Source organism: Lasiosphaeria miniovina (assembly GCF_030549165.1).
Source record: "Lasiosphaeria miniovina strain SMH2392-1A chromosome Unknown B0T26scaffold_8, whole genome shotgun sequence".
Taxonomy (NCBI): Eukaryota; Fungi; Ascomycota; class Sordariomycetes; order Sordariales; family Lasiosphaeriaceae; genus Lasiosphaeria; species Lasiosphaeria miniovina.
In genome coordinates this window covers 2,736,046-2,749,110 of record NW_026848227.1, presented here as the reverse complement: position 1 = coordinate 2,749,110, position 13,065 = coordinate 2,736,046, and the positions used below count along the sequence as shown (strand labels likewise).

Genomic DNA, 13,065 nt, shown 5'->3' with positions numbered 1-13,065 from the left:
GACCAAACCATCAAGATCTGGGATCCCGCCTTAGGGCAATACTTGCAAACGCTGGAAGCCACAGCCACTGGGTTGGGTCAGTTACCTTCTCACTAGATGGCCAGCGGCTCGTATCGGGTTCAGACGACCAAACCATCAAGATCTAGGATCCCGCCTCAGGGCAATACTTACAAACGCTAGTGTTACAATCTGAGACAACGGGTCCCACGGAGCCAGGCCTCGCCTGGGATTGCTAGGGGGGTGGGGTGCACAACTGCAGTGAGGATCACTCCCCGGGAGCAAACAAAGGCAAGGAGTATCAATTGAAGCACAGATTGCGAAAGACCTTCTTTCACGCATGCACCATTATATGCTCAACCATATGCATTGATAGCTGCAGAACCGTTCCTCACAGAGGGCGTTCTGCAAGCTTCCTATATAGAACTGTGATTAACCAATCAGCGTGCTTGGTTTACATGACCAGGGCCCCACCTGGTGATCAGTGCGGTCAGTGTGCCTAGAACGGTCAGTGTGCTCTCGAGCGTACTGACCGCTCTACCGTGCTGACCGTAATCTAACTAGGAGAGCCCTCGAGGGAAGGTTTCGTCGCAGGCCCAACTAGGGAGGGGATGAGGCGGACTCGACTTGCCGTGGCCTCTGCGTTTAGCGGGCGGCTCGCGGGGGCTGAGCCAACCACGACGATGAAACTCGGTCAGGGGCGATCCAACCAGGAAGGACCCTCGAGGGAAGGTCGCCGTCCGGGCCCAACTGCAAAGGGGACGGGGGGCTAGACATGCCGTAGCCTCAGAGGTTCTGCGGGCGGCTCGCGAGGGCTGAGCCGACACGACGATGAGGCCTCGGTTGCGGGCGATCCAACCGGGAAGAGCCTGAGGGAAGGTCGCAGCGCGGGCCCAACTGCGGAGGTGACGAGGCGGACTCAATATGACATGACCTCCCCGGCTATGCGGCGAGTCACGCCGCAGGATGAAGGGGCTGACGCCGGGCCTGGGACCACGCGTCACAACAGGTGATTCGTTGTCTTCGCTTTAGCTAGAGCGAGACGGCTAAGCCTCGGTCATCAAATCCGCTCACTTCTGTCGCGAATGTCAAGTGGGACGGCGGACTAAGTGCCTAGGTTAGGTTGCCTTGCCCGGGTTAGGTTGCCTTGCCCGGGTTAGGTTGCCTTGCCCGGGTTAGGTTGCCTTGCCGGGTTAGGTTGCCTCAGCTGCTCTACTTTCCGGCAAGCCGAGACTAGGGGATGAGCGGCGAACAGGCGAGCTTTTCCGTGGGCAAACACGTCAGGAGTTTGCCTTCCATGCGCCGCATAGCTCGCTCAACCACCCTGGCTTCCAACAGCCTCCTAATCTGCCTTGCCGCTGATCCAGCATAACTCAATGCTACGGCTGCTATAAACTGAAGCACTTCTCTGTAAGAGCGTGCTTAGAGAACATCGGCAAGAGCCTTCTACCATCGATATTGCGCCTTCCTCGGAATAGCCCTCTTCAACACACTGCATTCACGATGGACGTCTGTTTCTTGGCCTTTCTCGTTCTATTTCTACTGACTATTCCGATGTCCATGATATTGCCCCTTCTGTTGCTTATTACAGGATTTCTGGCCGGTCGGGGAGATTGGGGAGATTACGATACTGCGTCGATGGCGACGCTCCTTTTCTGGCTGGCAATTATACTTATCAGCTTAGCGGTCTGGGCATATGAGAAACCCAAGAACGCTCACGCCGGCCTTGCACTGGTAGCTTTTTTAGTCCTCGACATTGGACTCCTTGTCTAGTGAGTGTACACATTATTGCGCCACCCCTTCTGCCCCCCTTGTTTTTCTTTACTGTAGCGTTAGTTGACCGATGCCACAGCTGGTGGAAGGCACCTCCTCTGCTGGAAGGCCAAGTGCTTCCGTCTGTCCAGAACTCTCGATATAGAGTTCTCCTGAGCTACGGTTCGTCATCTTCTTTGTCAAAGCAAACGTCGCTAATCATTTTAGGGGTCAAATACGACCGCTCGTGCGCCAGATGTCCCCTCACAGGGACGTCGTCTGGAGTGATCAAGTTCTTGAACTCAAGCGATCCCGAACTGCGCAGTTTCTCTGGCCCCCTAGCACATGGGAAATGTACAAGTCATATCAAAGTACTGTCTTCTCGACAAATAATTGGACCATCGAAACCGACAGGTTGAGCTCCCATACTTTCTCCATACGGTCGTCCGCGCTGCGCTCAGCAATCACGGCGACGCAAGACTTGAACGACCGAGAGGTGCATTTCGACTACACCGACACCGGCAAGGTCGCATTTGCTACAAGAGGGTATGGAGCATTCACCGATGGCTGCCGCTCCCTGGAAATGGTAGGCCCTAATGGCAAGCAAATAATGGTGGTTCGCCGTTTCTATTGGCAGAGAGGTATCGAGGCTAGAATTGGGGAGACGGAGGACACGGACCTGGCAGATTACCTGCTGACCATAATACCCTGGCTTTTTGGGGCAATGCGAGAACGCTAAAAGGAAGACCTGCCCGGTCGGGCATCCGATAGCCAATGTCGACCCTTGTGCATCCGACCATCCCGGTCGGTATATCGGCGGCAGCCATAGTACCTTATGCGAGTCCCAGGTGACCTACGTGTAAGGAAACCACCCTCGTAGCCACCATGGTCACCGCCACTAGGGCCACCCTCGCCACCATCGCCACTATCGCCACCACCACTCTGGCCGCGCAAACTCGTAACCCCTTTCACGTGTATATAGACCATGGCCTTCGCACACCTCTTTAGCTCAGGCCAGGTTGAAGTCTTACGCCAATACCAGTCATTGCTCGCCCTGCTTGTTGCTCCCATTGTGACCACCTTGATCAGGCGTACCTACCTTCTCTTACATACGCCTTATCTTCGGTAAACCCGTCCCTCCAACGATTGACGTGTTGCGGAAAGGGACCAGGCGCTGCCATTGATACAGACGCCGGCATAGATGTCGCCGACAGACCTGTTGGCGACAATGACGGTTTGTATATTGTGTATATGCCGACATTTGTATGGAGATAAGAACAATCTATATCAAAGCTAAGGCGCTGCACAACCCTCGAGGTCCCGCGCGTCATCCTGCAGCCGCCCTTTGCCACGTCCCAGAGCTTGATCGTCTTATCGCGCGATGCCGACGCGAGGATCTCTGAATCCTAGGAGAACGTGACCGAGGAGACCAAGTCGTGGTGTGCCTCGAGCTTCGCTGTATAGTTGCCTGTAGCTATATCCCAGATCTTAATCGTATTATCCTCCGACGCTGACACCGGAACTACTTGTCCTCCGGATTCATTACCTACAATTCACTGTGGAATCCTCTTTGTAAAAGCGTGCTGCAAATTGAAATGACAGCCAAACCCCATTCAGCCCCGTAGAACGGCAACGAGTGGGCTTCTATCCGATATCCGATACATAGCTACATCCTCCTCAATCTTAATAGCAATGTCAAGGGGTGTTTTTCCATTTCCATCCTGCACATCCTTTCTAGCTCCAACGCGAAGCAGACGTTGAACGATCTCAACTCTGTAACGCTCGACGGCTAGATGCAACAGTGTCCGGCCTGAGCTTTGGCCTATTAGTCCGATTTCGGCACCACGTTCGATGAGTAAGTTCGCCACGGCGTCCTGCCCCTCGCTGACCGCTCTCCAGAGCGGTGTCTTACCCAACTTGTTCTGTACTTCCATATCAGCCCCAGCCTCGAGCAGAAGCTTGGCTATTTCATATCCGTCCTCAATGTCGCGCGTAGCAGCTATGTGGAGCGGACTCTGGCTCTCGGAGTCGGTTGCGTTGACGTCCGCCCCCGCCGCGAGGAGTGCGTTGACGGTTTCCAAATTTGCGTTGCCAATGGCGAGGCACAGAGGTGTTTGACCTCTTATACCCATTGCATTTACGTCTGCGTTGTGTCGAAGCAAGACACCCACCGTTTCTTCCTCTCCATGCTGCGCGGCTAGGCTGAGCGGCGTCTTGCCCTCGTGGTTCATTGCTTCGAGATTGGCGCCAAATTGTATCAGTATCTCAGCCGCGCTTGCATGTCCGTGACCGCCGGCGTAGTGCAGAGGGCTCTCTTTGCGATCATCCAACGCGTTGGGGCTAATCTCTGCTTCCAGCAACACCAGTACGACATCTTTCTGGCCCATTCCATACTCAGTCGTCTCGTGTAGTAATGTTCTATCAAACACAACCTCATCTTTATTGGCACCGAGTTCAATTAGCGATTTGATGACTTTGGCATGGGCTTCTTTGGTGGCGACGACGAGAGGTGAGCGGGATCTCGCATCCAGCGCATCCACCTCTGCCCCGTTTTTACACAGGGCTTGACGGTACCTTCGTGTCCGTGAACTGCGGCAAGGTGTAACGGCGTCTCAGCTTCTTGAGTTTTTGCCTGAACGGAGGCCCCCATTCTGACTAGCTTATCGATGACTCCAGCGTGTCCACTAGCCGCTGCCATATGCAGAGCCGTCCAACCAGCCCAGTCCGCTGCGTCGACATGGAACTGGCCAGCAGCGCTAAAAAAATCCATGATCTCGGTGTGACCACCCACCGTGGCCAAGTGAAGCGCACTTCTCCCGCCATGGTTTCTTGGACTGCTTTTGGAGCCAGAAGTCAGGGTCTCAACGAGGCTGAAGTGTCCACCAAATGCAGCCCAATGGAGTGGACTATTTCCATCCTGATCCTGAACGTCAACGCTGGCACCGGCGCCCATGAGTACTTCCAATATCTCCAGCTGACCAGCCTTCGCCGCGATATGTACCGGTGTCATCCCGTCGATTCCTCTGGCGTTAAGATCCGCGCCATATTCAAGAAGCGGGCCGATCAAGTTGACCGCTCCGGCATCGTCGCGACCGCAAATGTAATGCAATGGTGTCCGCTCCACCAGGTTTCGCGCACGGGGGTCAGCTTCCCGAGAGAGTAGCACGCGAACGCTTTCCTGGTCTCCGAAAGCCGCAGCCCAATGCAGGGGCACCCAGTCCAGAATATCACGAATGTTGGCACCATAGCGGTCAACTTCGGCTGCAATGTCATTGGTGGAGCCTTCGTATATCATCCGGTGCAGTTTACAAAACCGAAGCATTTTGAGCTGCTCATCGGTAATTTCTACCGATGGCAAGTGTAGGATATCCCCGACAACACGATTCCACAGCCGGTTTTGTTTCGTAAGGAGGGCTTCGAACAGAGCTAGGTCGCCCTTGAAACACCTCGCAGTAATCGGTCACAACGCGTAGGAGTATCTTCCTCGCTGACCGCAGATCCGAATACTTCGCGTTGGGGGTACATTTCTGATTTTCCCCAGCTCAATGGAATTCGATACGTATATCAGGTATTCCAGCACCAAGGCGAGCACAGCGGGGTGAGCTTCGTGGTTAGTATGAAACAAGAGCCATGAGATTGACTTTCTCGCGCCGAAAAACACTCCGAGGCTGAATTGCTCTTTCGCTTGCTGCCTTGCCATGCTGATGACGGCGCTCGGTAATAATAGTTTGTCTGTCATGGTGAGCGCCGAGATGAGAGTCAGAAAAATATCATCCAGGCTTCCCAACCCAGTGCTGTGGATACCTCAGGCTAGGTCTGAGATCTCTTCGTTTTGAAGCTTGAAATGCTGCTATGGTTGATCAGGTTCGGGATCACCGCCTTCTAGCGTCGGATGGTGGCCTTGTTCGTGAAGCGGTTTTCGAATTGGTAGTCTTCTACTATGTTCTTGAAGAAATGCGAAAGGATATCAAGGGCGTATAGAGAGTGCAGAGGCGCATCCATGCGTTTTGCAATATATCGGCTTTTTTTTCTAGGAGTCCACCCCTTCCTCGGACTCTCATCGTGCGGTTGAGTGTTTGCGTTTGATACGTAATAGCATCCGGGTCTGCAAGTCGGGAAGAGTTCAGCTCAAAGCCAATGACCCTGTGAGGCAAGACCGTCTCTGTTGATTCACTCTCCTGCTGGAGAGACTCTACTACCAGAAGGTTCGAGCACCCCACGGGGGGCCACCAGAAGAGATTACACGCCAGGGAGAGGGTGTATCGACCAAGTATTCGCAGACTGTGCTTTGTCTCGGTAGTGGGAAGGCGCGGCCCAATTTCGTCTAGAAATGTGCTTCGGCTCTTCCTTGGTAGCCGATATGTGACCCTTTCTCGCGAATCGACGGCGAAAAGAGAGAGTGATAATGCTGCGTCGGTTTCATCTGTCGAGATCTCCCATCTGCCGGACGGCGACCACGTAAAGTGGATAGGTGAATTTTTGACCGTTCTGGTCGTGAGGGCCAAGGAATTCTTTTGATTTTGTTTCCAGAGACGCCCGTAAAGTTTAAAGCGATTTCTATTGCCTTCGCAAGGCAGTAGGCCTCGGCAGATGCGGGTCTACGCCAGTTCGCGAGTGTACCAAGACCTATTCTGATCTACATGCGTCTCAGGGCCGCGTCGGAGTTCGCGTTGTCTTCCTCGATGAGCGCGTTCTCCGAGGCCTTGATCACGTCGTTCTTTACCCATGGTTCAAACGGCTCCATGGCGTGAGCCGTGTGAGACCATTACGCCATGGTGCACCTGCTAGGCTGTCGAAAGTAGTCGCAAGCCAGTCCATTTCATATCCGCGAGGAAGAGCCAAACGGCAAGGCTTCGCAGCGTAGGCGGCCCGACGCATCCAAGCTCGCAAACCGACCATGATGGTAGCTCCCAGCTGAGCGACGAATATCGACCAATGCGAGCCGCGGAGGCCCACGAATTGTATAAAAAAGCCGCATAGGGCTACTAGTGTAGCCGCGACTGTTTTGGCCTTCAACTTGACGTCTGGGGGTGCTCGGATTGACGTGAGAATCAGGCTCCTTGGCTCTGGTGGATAGAGCGCAAAGGAGCCGAACGACTGATCGTTGACTGTTCCACCCCTTCGAACTCAAACAATTCGAAGTTCGTAGTCACTTTTCACCTTGTATGCCTTCTCCACCGTGCCACTGTCAACGACGTGGGCGGAGGTAAACATCCCGACAACTAACATAAAAATGCCAGTGACCACACAAGGAAAGGCGTATCCGGCCACCGCAAGGCCATCCTTCGGATACCCCATGGTTGGGTAATACGTTGCAAACCCTGCATAAAAGACTACTCCCAGTTGAATTAAGGCTGCAGCAACGACGATGGCGATATGCTCCCCTATTCCGGCCCGGTTCCGAATGTTCAGCGACAGGTTTGGCGCGGCCGAATCGGTGTTGCGGATAATGATACAGCGGCGAGAGGCATCTGACGAAGTAGAGTAGTCATCATTGAAATCCGGGGGGCTTGCGGTCATACGATGAAAAAGTGGCGATTTTGTCGCATTGGCTTTTTTTCCTGGTTGGGTATATTCTCAGTCAAGCTTATCCTGTGTGATGATTTTGATCAGGACTTACCTCTCAGGTCGCATTCTTCGAGATAGCCGTCGTCTTGCGCTTCTCGTAGCTCCTTCATTTTGGGTGGCAATTCGAGATCAGGCTCCGCTCGAGGGGTTAAACATATGAACTCCCGAATCGGGGCCTCTCCGAGAGCGCGGACGAGCCCCTGTCCGTTCCAGAGCTCGCAGACTTCGTTTGAGCTTGAGGTCATGATTTCAACCTCGGTGGCTGCGCAATTTTCCCTTGACCTCCCAATAATGGCCCGAAGCTATGACGGTCCGCTAACTCTGATGGCAGCGACGATGGCCGTCACTACTCCGAAGGGGGCCAGTGCGAATATCATATTGTCGAGCCAGACTATCGACTCGCTTAGAAACTGCATGGTGACTCTCTCCCCAAATAATGCCAGAAGTCTACAATTCAGGTCAGTTGAAAAGTTTGGCTGGCGGGCATTGCGAGAAAATCCACGGGAGGGACCTACGGCGCCAAATCCGAGAACAAGTTGTTGAAGTCATCCCCTGAGTCGCCAGCCACACATGGGATTAGAGCCAGGATTATCAATGCCACTGGTTCCATCTCGAGAAAAAATCGAATACTTAACGGTGAGCAATTCGCTGTACCTTCACGCGATGCAAATCAAGGTTGAAAACTGCGAAGTCCGGTTGGGGATCGGGTTTGTTGTCGCGGCCCGACGCACAGGCCTCCAGCAGCACATGCAGTGCAACGTGAGAAAACTTCTCAGGCCTATCTAATTGGACCGATGTGCATTTCATGACCGTCCAACGCAGCAATATCATGGCCAGTTGTGGGGGGCCATGGGTGAAAATATAACGCACCTGCTAACAGGAAGAGCTTCCCTTTGCTCTGTGTGCCCTTGCATAGAGTCTCGTATAGAGCAGGCAGAGTGAGACAAGCACGACTCCACTGTATCATGTTCTGTATAGTTACCTATTTGAGATGCTATAGACTATTGTCTCGGAGCTCAGAGCTTTCCATAGGCGTGATCATTAAATGAGGATACGCCTACTGGCGGCAAGCTCCCGCAGACGAACCCGACCGAAGTGAGCACATACCATGGTGCGGCAAAGTGCCGCAATTGGCGGTGATTTCGCTCCACTGCAAAGGAATAACCGTGGTTTCTGGATAGCATCCCGTCGGAGGTCGGCAGCCATTGGGTCTTGGCCCTATAGTGGCGATTGCACAAGTACTTCTACTGGTCTGTTTTGATTGGTGATTTTCTGGGACAAGGCAAAAAGCGATCCATCAACCATTGGTGTGAGTACATGTGGCTTGCACGATTAAGTACACCCCTCTGTGGCCGTCGCAAGAACCGTGTTGCGCGATTGGGCCTGATGTAATGTATGGTGTGGCCAAATCGGGGTTAGTTCACTTATAACTCTCGTGCGTGCTAAAAGGATGCAAAAATGGATAAGGAATCGGATTCTAAGTGGTTTTATTTAGTTAGTTCCTTTATTATATTGGTATCTTGTGTAATAGTCCAATCGGGGTGATAAAGTGATTCTCTCGCTATGCAGCCATGTTACCCGCTTTGGTTCGACGCCTAAGAATAAGAGGCGCAAGGGGGATCGACGCCATCGCCCGCACAGACTGGACGAAAATCGAATTCACTCGGAATCGAATTCACTCGGAATCACGAATTGAGAATCTCCTAGCGGATCTACTTGCCAAGCTTTCACAAGTCCCACTCTATTCATTCAGCACGGAGGGCTGTCGATCCATATCTTTTAGGTTGTTACCCCAATTAACCATGCATTCCACCATGGCCCTCCGTCCGGCGCTTGTCGCTGGCCTTCTCCTCGGCAAATTCGCCGCCGCCTATGTTAGTGGGTCTGACTTCCAGGCTTCAAGTGATGCTCTCATTCGTGACTGGCCTCTTAGGTTCAATTCTCTTCGAAATTTGGCCCGGCTAGCGAAACCATAATATATAGAAAAGCGAGAGGCCGGCGGCTCTGTCGCTGAGACCTCCTTCGTTGAGCGTGCCGTAGCAATTGAGAATGACTTTAAGGATGCCCCTGAGCTCGAGGCTCGCGGGCCCAAGAAGGGGAAGGGAAAGAAGGGCAAGGGCAAAGGAAAGAAGGGTACTGGTAAGGGCAAGGGCAAGGGAAAGAAGAGAAAGGCGTAAGCCGCTAAAGATGTTGAGGAAAAACGCTATCAAGGTGGTAGTCAGAATACGGTGGTACCGGAAGGGCATGACCTGTCAGCTATCTTTACTGGCACATGCATCGAATTCGGAAGAAGCTCTAAAATATGCCCTCTTAAGCTGTCCTACGGCGTAGCGACTGCGAAGAGTTGTTTTTCCAAGACCGCCACTTTATCTACTGTGACTGCGGCGCCAAGATTTCATGGGTGCCTCCATCCTCTGGCTACGGCAGGAAAGTAAGAACTGATGCAGTTGTGCTGTACCTCGAGACTTTGGGACATGTTCCTCCTATGGCTGAAGTGGTTTGTTGAGCTGAAACGAGACACTGAACAGTTTGGACACCCATAAGGTCAAAGACAGCGACGGATCGTTACCGAAAATATTATCCGAGGGAGCCTATGCCGCTAATCTAAAGAAACGGATTCGTTTCCACGAAATCTAAGCCACCGAGTGTGTGGCAGTGCCATGAACTTGTAGCTAACGTGAGATCATCGGTCCGCGCAACCGTCCCCGCCACCGCCACGGGCCTGTGATCCGTCCCCCTCTTCTCTTCTACGACATAGAAGCCCTGTGCGGTAATAAAGGAAAGCATCGCATGTAGAGTGTGCTTCGATTATGAGCAACGGCCAACCGGCCACAACAAACGGGCCACCACCGTTGCTGGCTCACCTCCAACTCCTTTGTCAATCGCAACCTAGCATCAAGGAACCTCCAGTAGAGGCTTCAATCGCGCAACACGGTTCTTGCGACGGCCACAGAGGGTGTGCTTAATCGTGCAAGGTCCCATCGGTGCTGCTAGTACCAACCAAAGTAGGGTAGTTGCTGACACTCGTGCGACGTAGCCTCCAGTTGCTGCCACCTCCTACCGTGGGAGGCGGACTTCGTACATCAGTGTTTCCATGGCGGCCATCATCGCCACCCGGATGATCACTTCCAAGTAGCTTGGGGAAGAAGCGGGATATGAGAGGCTTCAGTGTTACAAGACAGGCGCAGATGATGGCGGTGTTGATTTCAATTGTGGACCATTTGGCCACACCTGGGTTGTCACCGGTCGGATCGGTCGTCTTGGCTGCGACCACCAACGACGAAAACCTCAGCATGGAAACAATACAGACACTATGGGTCTCAGTTAGCTTGCCTAGAAGTGGGCGAGAGGCTGGCCCTACAAGAACCCCAGCGCGAACACGAAATACAGGCCAATCTTTTGTCTCATATGCATACGGAGACTCCGAAATATAAATAATGGAAGGGCGAGAATTATGATGTCTGTAAAGATGTTGAGTGCTGCACCCGCGTACCACCGAGGCTCTTTGCGGAGACAAGTTCCAGTGACTTGCGGGTCCCAGAAAGCGGCGACCGGAATGCAGAAAAATGCAGAGGAGCCAATGGCCCAGGTGCTGACGATGGCGACAGTTCCAAGGACAATATAGATTGTTCTTTGAAGATAGACGGCGGCGAATAATCGAATGTACAAAAGAAGAATAGACAGCTTGACGAAGGCTAGACCAAGGTTGTAAACAAGGATAGTGAAGTAGACCTCTTTGAGGAAGAAACTCATTTCTTCCTTTGTGAGGGTCCAGATGTGTCTGCCAAGAGCCGTTGTTGCCTCTGCAAAAACATCAGCCCCACTTTTTTAGCGTTCAGACCACTTCGGTTCAGGTAGGCAGGCTGCTTACGGAGGCACATGCCGATTGTGTTACCACCAGAGAAGACTAATGCCAAGCATATGCACCAATCCTCCCACCCGAGAACGCGGAGAATGATGCCGCGGGTATAGAGGCGGAGGGCAACGGCGACCCCTGCCAAGAAGAACATCGTGATGGCATAAAGGATGACCTCCCGCGCCTGAAGGGTAAGCGCGACCGAGGACGCATACTTGATCAGGGGGGACATGGTAAATAATGCAGTACAACTGTGGGGGCGACGGCGAAATCTATGGTTGGGGATCGACAAGCTAGCGACGGGAATCGTGGGGGATTAATGCGCTTTTGTTTCTAGCGGGAGAGAATCTCTCGCTGATAATTCTAAACATTTCACGCCGCCAAGAGCCAGAAAATTTTGCCAACCACCACGGCCCTGTCCATTCTAATTCTGTGGCACACCCAAAGCGTGCCCAAGTTTTATGATTGGACGCATCTAGAAGGATGCAATGCACACGCAAGGGCCCATGCCCGCGCTAGACACCAGCTAGGTCAACTTGACGACGTAAACTCAGCCACAAGCGGAGAATGCCGACAGAATGAAGCATGGACTGACTGAACGGAAACGCCTCCGAAACCTATTGAGCTCAGATGGCGGCGCCACAAGACTGTTGCACGGCCAATGATGACCGGATGTGTAAGCAGTTGGGCTCACCGCTATGACAAGCTAATGCGCGATCATGCCACTTCTGTGATCGGAAAGTCGGGTCGAATCCAAAACCAAAGGGACCCGGCGATGCGGAAACGCGGGGACATGGGTTAAGGGGCCACAGATGCTGCCACTCTGTTATCCCTGGGCCCTGCACTTCTGCTCCTTCCATTGCTTGCATTCAAACACACCTCCCGACGACAAGAAATGTCAACTGGGCGAGTGTATTACTGCTCATGGGGTGGTGACGCTGTCTCGAGGAATCCGACATTAGGGGCCTTGCTCTTTGGATATTCATATCAATTTGGAGGCTGTCCACTGCCACCCATCACCTAGCACCTCACCAGTAGTAAACCAGCGCGCCACGAGCTCTCCGTTTGTTTGGATATAACCCATATAGAGCCTTGGCAAGCTAGCAGGCATGCTCCAGCTGTTTTAGCGGCCAAAGGCCATGCATTACCGGCCAAGGCGCCCAGGTATTGTGCGAAATTCCAGCCGCTGCATTTCTAGCCGGACTTTGCAATGCCGACTACCGGGGCTGGGCCTGGAAAGTCGCTAATCTAAACCATGCGGGTCTACCCAAGCTCTGTTGTGCTTGTCACTCAGGCAGATATGAGAGGTTGATAGTGTCGGCAGGCGAGTCCTTGAGGCAGAGGTCGGTGCCTCGATGCAAACTGAAGTAGGGCTTGGCAAACCAAAGTGACGGCGGCATAATGCCATTGCCCAAGCAATCAAATGTCTTGCACTATTGCCGCTTTGTATTTACGACGTGTTCAAGGACCTGGGCGTAGGTGTGCCAGTATGCGAGCGTCAAGAACGTGGCCATAGCTTTCGTTCAATCTGCGACCCCCAGATCGACACCTTTATTGGCTCCATCGGCACCCGCCATTTCAGCGGAAAGGATCCCTCGCGACCGAGCTCGGCTACTTGCTCGGCTACTTGCTCGGCGAAGAGTTCTGGAACCGCGGCATCGTGGCTGACGCTGCGAGGGCCTTTGCGTGCTGGGTGCTGGGGAACTAGATAATTAAAGATAGCACCGCTCTAGACTTTTTACGCCGCCTGCTTGCAATTCAAATTAGCACATTTCAAGCAAACACCATCCTCGGCCATAGATCGTCCGAAACAGCGGCACAGCGCCATCACGCCTTTCCAGACAATTCTATCCGTCTCCTGTCCCTGCTACCATCCCCTGATACCACCACGT

The 13,065-nt window shown here is 53.1% G+C and overlaps 6 protein-coding genes across 6 annotated transcripts; 2 read left to right on the top strand and 4 right to left on the bottom strand.

The window, feature by feature from the left end:
• Positions 1-2,414: 2,414 nt before the first annotated feature.
• Positions 2,415-3,263, bottom strand: B0T26DRAFT_793698 (uncharacterized protein; the record flags this gene model as incomplete). Its single annotated transcript, XM_060446884.1, has 2 exons — positions 2,859-3,263; positions 2,415-2,581 (listed from the first exon to the last, which is right to left on the bottom strand). Coding segments are annotated over exons 1-2 (389 nt in total), but the record flags the coding sequence as incomplete, so codon positions are not given.
• Positions 3,264-3,665: 402 nt separating this feature from the next.
• Positions 3,666-4,447, bottom strand: B0T26DRAFT_623430 (ankyrin repeat-containing domain protein; the record flags this gene model as incomplete). Its single annotated transcript, XM_060436115.1, has 2 exons — positions 3,666-4,094; positions 4,340-4,447. Coding segments are annotated over 2 exons (537 nt in total), but the record flags the coding sequence as incomplete, so codon positions are not given.
• Positions 4,448-4,570: 123 nt separating this feature from the next.
• Positions 4,571-5,730, top strand: B0T26DRAFT_681330 (uncharacterized protein; the record flags this gene model as incomplete). Its single annotated transcript, XM_060440627.1, has 5 exons — positions 4,571-4,849; positions 4,973-5,109; positions 5,291-5,347; positions 5,477-5,489; positions 5,614-5,730. 5 exons carry the CDS (start codon positions 4,571-4,573, stop codon positions 5,728-5,730), a joined length of 603 nt encoding a protein of 200 aa, XP_060290544.1.
• A 538-nt stretch (positions 5,731-6,268) lies between these two features.
• Positions 6,269-7,972, bottom strand: B0T26DRAFT_793670 (uncharacterized protein). The gene is made up of 4 exons (XM_060446883.1): positions 7,833-7,972; positions 7,370-7,764; positions 6,903-7,325; positions 6,269-6,857 (listed from the first exon to the last, which is right to left on the bottom strand). The coding sequence occupies exons 2-4, from the start codon at positions 7,560-7,562 to the stop codon at positions 6,469-6,471; spliced, it is 1,005 nt and encodes a 334-aa protein (XP_060290543.1). The 5' UTR covers positions 7,563-7,764; positions 7,833-7,972; the 3' UTR covers positions 6,269-6,468.
• Positions 7,973-9,131: 1,159 nt separating this feature from the next.
• B0T26DRAFT_681328 (uncharacterized protein) lies at positions 9,132-9,860 on the top strand (the record flags this gene model as incomplete). The annotated part of the gene is made up of 4 exons (XM_060440626.1): positions 9,132-9,195; positions 9,301-9,490; positions 9,649-9,748; positions 9,846-9,860. The coding sequence occupies 4 exons, from the start codon at positions 9,132-9,134 to the stop codon at positions 9,858-9,860; spliced, it is 369 nt and encodes a 122-aa protein (XP_060290542.1).
• Positions 9,861-10,161: 301 nt separating this feature from the next.
• On the bottom strand, positions 10,162-11,327 carry B0T26DRAFT_864637 (uncharacterized protein; the record flags this gene model as incomplete). The annotated part of the gene is made up of 3 exons (XM_060447793.1): positions 10,162-10,628; positions 10,679-11,120; positions 11,189-11,327. The coding sequence occupies 3 exons, from the start codon at positions 11,325-11,327 to the stop codon at positions 10,280-10,282; spliced, it is 930 nt and encodes a 309-aa protein (XP_060290541.1). The 3' UTR covers positions 10,162-10,279.
• Between the last annotated feature and the right edge of the window lie 1,738 nt (positions 11,328-13,065).

Coding starts and splice junctions, on each gene's coding strand:
- B0T26DRAFT_793670 (XM_060446883.1), bottom strand. CDS start 7,562: ATGACCTCAAGCTCAAACGAAGTCTGCGAGCTCTGGAACGGACAGGGG. Junction 7,326..7,369: donor CGAAGAATGCGACCTGAGAG/GTAAGTCCTGAT, acceptor AGCTTGACTGAG/AATATACCCAACCAGGAAAA. Junction 6,858..6,902: donor GAAGGCATACAAGGTGAAAA/GTGACTACGAAC, acceptor GGGGTGGAACAG/TCAACGATCAGTCGTTCGGC.